This window comes from Nicotiana tabacum, chromosome 11, assembly GCF_000715075.1.
Source record: "Nicotiana tabacum cultivar K326 chromosome 11, ASM71507v2, whole genome shotgun sequence".
NCBI classification, from domain to species: Eukaryota; Viridiplantae; Streptophyta; class Magnoliopsida; order Solanales; family Solanaceae; genus Nicotiana; species Nicotiana tabacum.
Genome location: NC_134090.1, coordinates 162262396 through 162275147, shown reverse-complemented (window position 1 = coordinate 162275147; position 12752 = coordinate 162262396). Strand labels below are relative to the sequence as shown.

The following is a 12752-nucleotide window of genomic DNA, read 5'->3' as shown; positions in this document are numbered from 1 at the left end:
ACCTACTGTTATCGGGTCATGCCATTTGGTTTGAAGAATGCTGGGGCTACTTACATGAGGGCCATGACTGCCATCTTTCATGACATGATGCATCAGGAAATAGAGGTGTACGTGGACGACGTGATAGTCAAGTCCAGGACGCAGGATAATCACATCCAAGATTTGAGGAAGTTCTTCGAGAGATTAAGGAAGTATGACTTGAAGCTGAACCCAGCCAAATGTGCTTTCGGAGTTCCGTCGGGCAAACTTTTGGGCTTCATCGTAAGAAGGAGAGGTATCGAACTAGATCCAACTAAGATAAATCTATCAGAGATCTACCTCCCCCGAGAACAAAGAAAGATGTGATGAGTTTGTTGGGCATGTTGAACTACATCAGTCGATTTATTGCCCAGCTGATAGCACGTGTGAGCCCATATTCAAGCTGTTAAGGAAAGATGCGGCGATCAAATGGACAACTGAGTGTCAAGAAGCCTTTGATAAAGTCAAAGAATACCTTTCGAATCCCCCAGTCTTGGTCCCTCCAGAACCGGGAAGGCCACTTTTCTTGTATCTGACAGTCTTGGAGAACTCTTTCGGTTGCGTCCTAGGGCAACACGACATAACCGGAAAGAAGGAGCAAGCAATCTACTAATTGAGCAAGAAATTCACCGGCTACGAGGCCAAATACACTCTGCTGGAAAGGACATGTTGCGCTCTGACGTGAGTTGCTCAAAAGCTGAGACATTATCTCCAAGCCCACACTACGTTCCTCATAAGCAGGTTGGATCCTTTGAAGTATATATTTCAGAAACCGATGCATACTGGGAGACTGGCCAAGTGGCAAATCCTGCTTACTGAATTCGACATAGTCTATGTCACTCGCACGGCAATGAAAGCCCAGGCGCTAGCAGATCATTTGGCCGAAAATCCGGTCGATGAGGAATACCAGCCATTGAGTACCTACTTTCTAGATGAATAAGTGAACACCGTAGAAGTGGTCTCGGAGGACGCTCATGTTTGGAAGATGTTCTTTGACGGGGCCGTGAATGCCAAAGGTGTAGGGATTGGGGCAATTTTGATCTCGCCTTCTGGTCAGCATTATCCCGCCACAGCTAGACTTCGTTTCTTTTGCACAAATAATACAGCTGAGTATGAAGCCTGCATCATGGGCATGCATATGGCAATTGATCAGGATGTCGAAGACTTACTAATTATGGGAGATTCTGACTTGATTATCCGGAAAGCCCAAGGCGAGTGGGAAACTCAGGATGTCAAACTTATCCCTTACCGACAGCATGTGGAGGACCTCGGCAAGCGCTTTACATCAATAGAGTTCAGGTATATCCCGAGGTGTCACAATGAACTGGCAGATGCACTTGCTACTTTGGCTTCAATGCTACCCTACCCGGGCAACGCCCATGTCGATCCTTTGGAAATCCAAATCAAGGAAAGACACGGTTACTGCAACGTAATCGAGGCAGGATCAAATACGCAGCCTTGGTACCATGACATCAAAAGGTTCCTGAAGACACAAGAATACCCCGAGCATGCTACTGGAGATCAAAAGAGGACCATTAGGCGACATGCAAGTGGTTTCTTTCTGAGCGGGGAATTGTTATATAAGAGGACCCCGGACCTCAATCTCCTAAGATGTGTCGATATCGAGGAGGCGAGGAAGATCATGCACGAAGTACACGCAGGTGTGTGCGGACCTCACATGAACGGGTATGTTTTAGCGAAGAAAATCCTTCGAGCAGGTTATTACTGGATAACCATGGAATAGGATTGCTTTAGCTTCGTTCGGAAGTGTCATCAGTGTCAGGTGCACGGTGATTTGATTCATGCACCTCCCACGGAGTTGCATCCCATGTCTACACCTTGGCCATTTGTCGCCTGGGGCATGGATGTCATTGGACCAATCGAACCAAAGGCTTCGAATGGACACAGATTCATACTGGTTGCCATCGATTACTTCACAAAATGGGTAGAGGCTGTCACTCTCAAGTCGGTCACTAAAAAAGCTGTAGTGGATTTTGTACACTCAAATCTTATCTATCGTTTCGGTATTCCTGCGACTATCATTACAGATAACGCAGCAAACTTGAACAGTCACTTGATGGGAGATGTATGCGAGCAATTCAAAATAACGCATAGGAATTCTACTCCTTATCGGCCAAAGGCCAATGGTGCTGTAGAAGCAGCGAATAAAAACATCAAGAAGATTTTGAGGAAAACCATCCAAAGTTCCCGACAGTGGCATGAGCAGTTACCATTTGCATTGTTGGGGTATCGCACTACGGTACGCACATCAGTAAGAGCGACTCCTTATCTTTTAGTTTATGGGACCGAGGCTGTAATACCGACAGAGGTAGAAATTCCTTCGCTTCGAACCATTGTCGAAGCGGAAATCGAAGACAGCGAGTGGGTCAAGACTCGGTTAGAGCAATTGACTTTGATTGATGAAAAGCGAATGGTCGCGGTTTGTCATGGACAGTTGTACCAACGAAGAATGGCCCGTGCTTACAACAAGAAGGTCCGACCCAGGAATTTCGAAGTAGGTCAACTGGTACTGAGGCGTATTCTGCCGCATCATGAGGAAGCAAAAGGGAAATTTGCTCCAAATTGGAAAGGCCCATACATCATAAGAAAGATATTGCCGAGAGGAGCATTGTATTTAGGTGATATCGAAGGAAATGACCCCGAAACAACAGTAAATGCAGATGCAGTCAAGAGATACTACGTCTGAATTATACTCCAGTAGTCTTGACATATTTGAAATGAAGGAGGTTTTATTCCCCACTACTCCCCATACACTACCCAATTCTCTCTACAAGCCTTTGAGCCGCTTACAAAAAAAAACACAAAAAAAAAAAAACAAAAACAAAACATTGATTGAGGCCTGAACTACGTTTGACTTGATTCCGAAAGGATACGTAGGCAGCCTCTCCCTGAGGTTCAGTCACACCAACAATAAAATCCCATTCACCCTGAAATTGAAACCGGGGCACGTCGAGCAGTTTAGAAGTTAGTATCATCTACCTCTCTTTACCAAGCACGAGCCTTCAGATCAATTACCAAAGATAGTGGGAAACCAATAAGCGTCACAAATGGAGACCGGCACACTCTGAATTGAGAGAGATAAAATAAGAGAGTCTCGTCGGTGAAAACCTTCGGGCACCACGAGGCGATGGGAGTAGAGAAACCAAAATGAGAGAGCTTGTTTAGTAAAAACTCACAAAGAGTGCTATCAAGCGATGACAGGAAGAGAAATGAGAGAGGTCAGCCGGCGAAAACCCGCAAAGGGCGCTGTTGGCCGAAAAGAATGACTCCACTCCAATGAGGTCTCGGCAAAGTTCCACCGGTTTGGAATGACAGATCCGTTCTGGTTCAGGGAAACGCAAGTTCATGGAAGGTCAGACGTCCAGTACAAAGAGCATGTCATGTCATTTAAAGCCAGTGTTATCTTCCTCAGATAAGTCTTTCTCGTCCCAAAAGGGACACTCCCTTCCTGAAATTTGTTTTCTCCTTTCTTTGTTTCTCTTCGAATCCCTTTTATGTTTTAACCCCAAGTTCAGGATACACCAGAGAGGGCAGGTGGCAAGTTTGTTTTCACGGAATTTCGTTTCATGAAGGAAAACACCCCATTTCGTTGGTACGTCTGTCCAAACTTGATGAATCATGATGTTTGATGGCGTCCGAAGTAAAGAGAAAAAAGAGAAATTTCCCCGAGCAAGTCCGCCTTCGGACGAATCCCCACAGAGTCTCCCCTTGTACAATCTGCCACAGAGTCTCCCCGTTGGAATTTCCCCAGCACATCCCCAGCGAGTCCCTTTGTAAAAATTCCCCAACAAGCTTACCCCAACAAATCCTAGAAAGCCCGCTTTGAAACAAATCTCCAGCATGCCCCAATTGTACAAAAGTCCACACAAAGAATCCACTTTGTAAATATTCCCCCACAGAGTTTCTTTTTGTACAAATCCCCACAGAATACCTCCAATAAAATCCCCGTTGAGAACCTCCAAGCAAAACGGATTAAAAAAAAAGAAAAAAAAGAGCCTTGCGAGGCAAATCATCACAGAATCTGGAAATACAAGCCTGAGCAGTCTAAAGGGTTTCGACATATGAATCAAATCAATGGCGGGACTTCGCAACAGAAACGAAGACGCAACAAAGCAACCGGGAACGATAAAGGTCACCGAACCGACCGTCATTTCCGAACTAACAATTGTTCTTTGTCTGAAAAGTTAAAACAGGTATAATCCAAGACAACCGTGCAAGAAGCAGGTGTCGCCCGAAGAAGAAGGTACACGGGTACAAGAAATTTTGGCAATAAGGAATTCACTTGAAAAGTAAGTTTTCACGAAACTCCCTTTTATCTTCTACTAAAACAAGAAAATTCAAAAAAAGAAAGAGGTCGTTTAGTATTCTCGAACTTTGCCCCCAGCCAGTCAGCATTAGGGTTTTAAACCCTGAACTGAGCTTTTCCATTCAATCAGCATTAGGGTTTTAAACCCTAAACTGAATTTTTCCTTTAGTTAGCATTAGGGTTTTAAACCCTAAACTGAACTTTTTTCCTTTCAGCCAGCATTAGGGTTTTAAACCCTAAACTGAGCTTTTCCATGCAATCAGCATTGGGGTTTTAAACCCTAAACTGAGCTTTTCCATGCAATCAGCATTAGGGTTTTAAACCCTAAACTGAACTTTTTCCCTTTCAGCCAGCATTAGGGTTTTAAACCCTAAACTGAGCTTTTCCATGCAATCAGCATTAGGGTTTTAAACCCTAAACTGAACTTTTTTCCTTTAGTCAGCATTAGGGTTTTAAACCCTAAACTGAACTTTTTTCCATTCAGCCAGCATTAGGGTTTTAAACCCTAAACTGAGCTTTTCCATGCAATCAGCATTAGGGTTTTAAACCCTAAACTGAATTTTTCCTTTAGTCAGCATTAGGGTTTTAAACCCTAAACTAAACTTTTTTCCATTCAGCCAGCATTAGGGTTTTAAACCCTAAACTGAGCTTTTCCATGCAATCAGCATTAGGGTTTTAAACCCTAAACTGAATTTTTCCTTTAGTCAGCATTAGGGTTTTAAACCCTAAACTGAACTTTTTCCTTTAGTCAGCATTAGGGTTTTAAACCCTAAACTGAATTTTCCATTCAGCCAGCATTAGGGTTTTAAACCCTAAACTGAGCTTTTTCCATTCAGTCAGCATTAGGGTTTTAAACCCTAAACTGAATTTTTCCTTTAGTCAGCATTAGGGTTTTAAACCCTAAACTGAACTTTTTTCCATTCAGCCAGCATTAGGGTTTTAAACCCTAAACTGAGCTTTTCCATGCAATCAGCATTAGGGTTTTAAACCCTAAACTGAACTTTTTCCATTCAGCCAGCATTAGGGTTTTAAACCCTAGACTGAGCTTTTCCATGCAATCAGCATTAGGGTTTTAAAACCCTAAACTGAATTTTTCCTTTAGTCAGCATTAGGGTTTTAAACCCTAAACTGAATTTTTTTCCATTCGGCCAGCATTAGGGTTTTAAACCCTAAACTGAGCTTTTCCATGCAATCAGCATTAGGGTTTTAAACCCTAAACACTGAATTTTTCCTTTAGTCAGCATTAGGGTTTTAAACCCTAAACTGAATTTTTTTCCATTCAGCCAGCATTAGGGTTTTAAACCCTAAACTGAGCTTTTCCATGCAATCAGCATTAGGGTTTTAAACCCTAAACTGAATTTTTCCTTTAGTCAGCATTAGGGTTTTAAACCCTAAACTGAACTTTTTTCCATTCAGCCAGCATTAGGGTTTTAAACCCTAAACTGAGCTTTTCCATGCAATCAGCATTAGAGTTTTAAACCCTAAACTGAATTTTTCCTTTAGTCAGCATTAGGGTTTTAAACCCTAAACTGAATTTTTTTCCATTCAGCCAGCATTAGGGTTTTAAACCCTAAACTGAGCTTTTCCATGCAATCAGCATTAGGGTTTTAAACCCTAAACTGAATTTTTCCTTTAGTCAGCATTAGGGTTTTAAACCCTAAACTGAACTTTTTTCCATTCAGCCAGCATTAGGGTTTTAAACCCTAAACTGAGCTTTTCCATGCAATCAGCATTAGGGTTTTTAACCCTAAACTGAATTTTTCCTTTAGTCAGCATTAGGGTTTTAAACCCTAAACTGAACTTTTTTCCATTCAGCCAGCATTAGGGTTTTAAACCCTAAACTGAGCTTTTCCATGCAATCAGCATTAGGGTTTTAAACCCTAAACTGAATTTTTCCTTTAGTCAGCATTAGGGTTTTAAACCCTAAATTGAATTTTTTTCCATTCAGTCAGCATTAGGGTTTTAAACCCTAAACTGAACTTTTTTCCATTCAGCCAGCATTAGGGTTTTAAACCCTAAACTGAGCTTTTCCATGCAATCAGCATTAGGGTTTTAAACCCTAAACTGAATTTTTCCTTTAGTCAGCATTAGGGTTTTAAACCCTAAACTGAATTTTTCCTTTGGTCAGCATTAGGGTTTTAAACCCTAAATTGAATTTTTCCTTTAGTCAGCATTAGGGTTTTAAACCCTAAACTGAATTTTTCCTTTGGTCAGCATTAGGGTTTTAAAACCCTAAACTGAACTTTTCCCCAGTTGGTCAGTATTAGAGTTTCAACTCTAAAAAATGGAGTTCTCCCCAGCTATTCGGTATTAGGGCTCCAACCCTGAACTGAGCATTTTTATCTTCCTTCCTCAATTTTATGAACTTCTTGGCGAATAATTAACGAAATTTTCCTAGTGAAACTGGGGCAGAAAATTTCGTTTGTTTGTTTGTTTTCTCCCGCAGGTCTAACCTCGAGCCACACGGATCGAAATGACCCATGAGATGAGTCTCAACTCAGAATCAAAAAAGAAAAGGACAAAAAGAAGATGTCCCGAGATACCGGAGAAAATGGAAGGCGGATCGTTCCAAGATTTGATTAAGGTCCAGAACTCTGCCAGTCACGTCTCACTGAGTATCCCAGAGGTTAAAAAAGCACCTACAACTCGCAAGCATCAAGATTCGGATCGAAGTCTCCAAGCAAAATCAGCTAAGACCCATGATCAAGTCGCAAAAGAATCATAGATAGGGATCTTGTAACTAGCAGTTGACATGCATATAAGTATTTAGTTCAGTTTCAATTTTTCTTTGGTTGTAATAAGGCGGTCAGTAAAGCAGGTGACAACAGCAACAGCAGTAACAGCAAGCATTGCAATCCCATGGTAGTCCCAGCTACCGAAGCTTCCTGAACTACATTGACCTGATTCCTGTTTAGCCCAGGATATGTAGGAAATCTTTGAAGCAAAGATTCGGTCAGATCTTTCAAAACATGCTTCACACGGAGTAGTCCATAGGCAAAAATCGCTCATACCCGCTCACTTTATCTTTGCACGAAAACTCTTCGTGTTTCCGAACAAAGAGGGGCAGCTGTGAGCACGTGATTTTTGTTTCGCGCGACAATCGCTCCAAAAGAAATAAAAAATGTGACAAATGGTCCTGCTGTACAGGTTTTGGATTTTGTGTGGCATATTCGTTAGTTATCTGTAATCCCGTCCGTGTTTATTTTTAAAATAAATAAATAAAAAATGTGCATCTTTCATTTTTATTTCTGTCATTAAGTGATGTTAGTATAATTAATGTCAATTGTATGTAAAATGTTGTTTATGGTTTTATATGGTATTATTTGGTAAATTAATTCAAAAGAAAAAAAATAATAAAAGAGAAGAAAGAATTCTCGGACTTGGGCCAGTCCAATTTTAAATAAATTGGCCCAAACAACTCAGCCCAAAACCCGTGCTTGCCCCGGTCCAGACCAGCCTACTTTAAGAACGTCCAAATGACGCCGTTTTAATCCAGTCTGATCTGGGCCGTTGATCTCAGATTGATCAACGGCCAAGATCACTTCCCCATAACCCACTGATGAACCCGACCCATTCCACCCGGACTGACCCAACCCCCTCTAGTTTTGAAACGACACCATTTCCTATTAGTTGAAGGATCCTGGCCCTTCATCGTGTCTCATCCGACGGCCAGGATCCGTTTAGCCACTCCATATATAAGCTCCCACTCGTACCCTTCCCCCTATCCAATACCCCAGCTTTCATCATCTTCACAAGAACCCCAAACCCTAGAGCCGCCCCCATCTCCCTTCACCAGAAACCCGGCGGCATGAACGCCGGTGACCTCCGCCTGAACACCATAGAACCCCCTCACCGCCCTGAACATTGATCTGTTGGCCGTTTAGTTCGAATCCCTTCCCACCTTCTCGAATCTTCATTTGAAGATTCGAGTCGGAACCCGATTTACACCAATCGACCTCAACTTCACACCAGACAGTCCCCAGACCCCCTCGTGACCAAACCATGCTTGGTTTGGTCCGAATCTAACCAGGGAAACACGAATCCCAGATCTGATTCTTTGAACCCTAGGTTTCCTCGTGCCTGTTCCGTATCTGTTTAAGCCGAAGAGATTAAGGTGTAACGGACCTTAATCGAAGTGTTTCTCATCTGAGAAACACTTCGATTAAAGTCCGTTCAGCCTTAAGAAAGGCCTGTTCGAATCCAAACTGAGGCTCTTTGATTTTTCGGGATTTAAGGTGAGTTTTGTTTTCTTTTTTTTATTATTCCATGTGCTGAGTAAAAGTCTGTTCATGTTTTGTTTTAATTCGTGTTTTTGAATTTTACCAACTGTGTCATGTCCACCTTGCCTAAACCTCTGTGTTTGATTGAGTCTTTCCTCTACTTGTTACTGATAATGTGTATATGTGTATGTGCTGTGCGAACAATTGAACTTCAAATTTTGACTGATCAACTGATTCCTCGAGTACAATTTGGCTTAGTCAGTACAATTCAAATCATGTGTTCGATACTGTTAAATGTCTGATTTTGGCTTCGATTGTATGTGTTTTAACTAGTATAGTCGAATCGATATACGTCGTCAATTGGTTTCATGTTAGAATGGTAGCAATTTGACTCAGGCTTTTGTAATTTACTGAAGCATTGTTGAATCAGATTAATGTTGTTGCCACTCGGTATTAATTTGTTTAGCCAAATCAGAAAGACATTTAAAGGATTGATTTATTAGCTAGGTTTCAGATTTTAATTTAGTTGATAACATTGTTTACTCATCTCTCAGCCTTGGGCAGCATGTGCATTACAAAGTAATGGACAGCATGTGCTGTCAGAATACATTCTGTTGCCCATATTCTGCTTTAGTTTCAGAAATAATAAGCATTACTCAAAAGGTAAGCCTGCCAAGGGAATATCATGGGGTTGTGTTCTTATTTAAATAGTGAGTGGAAACTGAAAAGGGGTAGCACATGGGAGGGTGTTCTAATTGTCTAAACAGGCTGTTAAAGGGTTGATTTTAGGTTTATAAAAGAGGAGACTTCCATCAGTTTTAGGGATACATGAGATAGATCCGATAGGAGAGAGCAAAATACATACACATACACACATAGACAGGCATACAGACCTTAAGATAGACATAGATACACACACACATACAGAGAAAAAGAGAATACACACAGAAAACTTAGTTTGGAGATTGAGAGTTGAAGTTCTGAAAAGCAGAAAACTGGAAAAGAACTCTGTTTGATAACACAGACAGACAAAACTAGAAATTGCATTCTTCTTGCTGTCTTGATTTCAATGGTCTTGACCTGTTTGTCCAATACTGATTTCTTCTAAATCCAACGGAGTCTGCTGGTTGTTTGTTGGTTTACTCTGGGATTTGGTCTAGCTGGGATCTTGATTCTATTCCAATTATTTTGCTTGTTGTTGCTGCTGCCATTCTGTTTCTTGCTGCTGCTGATTTCCCTATCTTCTTCCTCTTCTCCTTTGCATTTTCAGTATTTCTAGGTACACATCTCGAGTCTCACATTGGTGTAGCTGAAAGTAACATTGAAAAGCATGAATAGAAAGATTTGAAGGAGTTATAATCACCCGCTATTTACTGACTGCCTTTTCATAAATGTTGTTAAGTTGTGTAAATTTTAGTTTATAGCTAATAGAGAATACATTAGTAAGTTTGTACTTAATTAAAGTTTATGTTAATTTGAAACTGTGGTATTTGATTCGTTTAGTAGCATACATGATGTAAATATAATTCATGGAATGTGAAACTATTTAGTACGATTGTTAAAATTAAATTCACTCTTTCAGCATGCTTTGAATAAGTAGGGGCGAGTGGCTTTTAAATCTAACCAAATATGATATAGTTTTGAATCACCCAGTTCGATTTCCTTTAGGCAGTTTATAGGATTAGTTTTGAACATCATCAGTAACATCCTTTGATAAGGAATTCTTTAATCCTGTTTAAGCAAGTTAATTTAAATCCAATTTTAGGATGTTGTTCGGATTAAGTATTGTATTTCGTCGATCTCGCATGTGACTTCTTTGTCCAATTAAAAGCAAGTTGCACAGGGTATGACGTCTCTCCATGTTATAAGTAATTAATCAGAAATTGACAAGGATCCGGGTTAGGCCAAAGCATATACTTGAATTAACGGGTGTCTTTCTTCTTCTATTTTTAGACAAACGCATTTAGAAATGTAGCCGCTTTAGGATATCCTTTCTAAAATAGAGACGAGCCTCGCCAGATAAAAATGCAAATTGCGGGGCCCTCAATAACTAACCATAATAAATATTTAGAATTCAGGATAGGCTGTTTAGCGAATTTCATGGCCTTCCCCGAAAATAATAACGCGGTTAGACTCTTTAGGCGCGGCTTAATTAAATTACATTCTTAAACTCGGGTGCACATTGATGTGACCCGAATCCAAATCTCAACGGAGTCAAAATGTGTCGACGACCACGGGTGCATTGATTGTGACGTGGTCCGAGACGCATTTTCACGACGTTGCAATTCTATAAAAATAAATGATAATAATAAGAGCGGTTTAAACTTAATAAAAGCACGTAAGTCGTAACATATATTTAAATCAGATATTTAGCCATTATAACAATTTAAGCGACCGTGCTAGAACCACGGGATTCAAGGGTGCCTAACACCTTCCCTCGGGTCAACAGAATTCCTTACTTAGAATTTCTGGTTCGCAGACTTCATTTGGAAAAGTCGAAAATTTCCTCGATTTGGGATTCAAGATAAACCGGTGACTTGGGACACCAAAAGCCAAACCTTTCCCAAGTGGCGACTCTGAATTAAATAAATAATCCCATTTCGAATATTGTCACTTAAATTGGAAAAACTCCCCTCGCGCATTTACCCTTCGGGGCCGGGCGCGCAAAAAGGAGGTGTGACACCTACCATTTGTTGCTCCTCTATAGTTTCATTCAAAAAGAAAATGTAATGGAAAAGGAGTGTGGAACTATCTAAACAGCTACATTACTTTCCAATTGAGAACTTTGTTAGAATGGTCAAGGCAAATCTGGCCATTATGTACCATGCAAAGCTAAAGCGGAAAATCCTAGTGTGTGATCAAGAAGTGATAAAAATGCATATGTTAGCCGAAATTTCAGTATATTCTCATCTTCTAAAGCTTGTGACTCTTTTGTTTAAATATGGAATTCTGAAAGAGATCTCAGATCTGATGTATTAGATTCTTATAAAGCTTGTGAGTTGTGACTCTTGTGTTGCAGACTTGCAGCTATAATCTTCAGTTACAGCAAAGCATGAAAGTAGCAAGTTCCAATCTCATCTTCTATTAGCAGATGCTTATTTCAAAAATTAACAACAGTTAGATCAATCATTCTGATAATTAGCCTAACTGGAATAGGTGTCCATATAATGGTAGTCTATAAAGGTAAATAGAAGGGGTATTAATAGCACTAAAATGACAACTCGGGAATGAAAATACAGGTACAATAGCAGATTAAACAGACCAAATTAGGGGAATGCAAGGATCATCATAATCATCTTGCTATTCCAATATTCACAAGCCAGGTCTGAAGTCCCTGATATAGAACTGAATCAATATTCTTCACAATTAATCGGTCTCTATTAGAAACTTTACAAGAAAAATGCTACAGTATCAGTTATCTTTTTTGGTCCAAGATTCCAATCAACACCAAGTTTCAGTATCTGTAGTTTTTATTTTACAGATTTAGACAGGAAGAGGGAACCTAACTGAACAGTAGATTTAACACTATAGTTTAACCTCTTGATCATTATAATATTTGGCAAAAGCAAGCTTATGTACTTTTTGCCTCACATTCATTACAATTGATACAAGAACCTAACTGAATAATAGATGTTACATAGGATTTTAAATTCTAACCTTTTAACCAATGGATTACTCGTTCAAGAAGAAGCTTTGTCCCTTTTGCCTCACATCATAGCAATATGGTTTCAGGTTTTGTTTTGATAAAATCTGTTTTGGATTTGTTGTTTTTTGGAAAACAATTGTATTTCCAATCTAAGGCTTTTTAATTTGGTTTTAGGAAACAACCTTGTTTAAAAGGATATCAGTAAAATTTAAAAAGTTGTTGGTGCTTCTAGATTAACTGTTCAAATTAACTGCTCTCAGGTTATTGTCGATTTAACTGTTGAATTCAAAGTTGAATTTTTCTCCTTCGTCTTACTTACACTAGAGTTCAAATTAAAGGTTGGGTTGGGATATGTATTTCTGGTATATTCTGTTTTTTTTTTCTTTGGTAAACAGTATATCTGCTGCTAATTGTGAACTATTCTCTGAACAGTTTTCATGGTGCTGAAATTAATGTTGTCATTGCTGGTATGTTAAGCTGGTTAAATGCCGCTGGAATTTGCTGCTCGTGCTGTAATTGCTGTGTTCTAAAGCTGATTTAA

At 40.0% G+C, this 12752-nt stretch overlaps 1 protein-coding gene across 1 annotated transcript in view; it reads left to right on the top strand.

Moving 5' to 3' along the window:
- Window positions 1-12752, top strand: part of LOC142166105 (putative late blight resistance protein homolog R1B-14) — a 26473-nt gene extending 13721 nt beyond the window's left edge. Inside the window, exon 3 of the mRNA XM_075224523.1 lies at window positions 12644-12752. Within this exon, the coding sequence (XP_075080624.1) occupies window positions 12644-12752 (109 nt within the window). The remainder of the gene's footprint in view (window positions 1-12643) is intronic.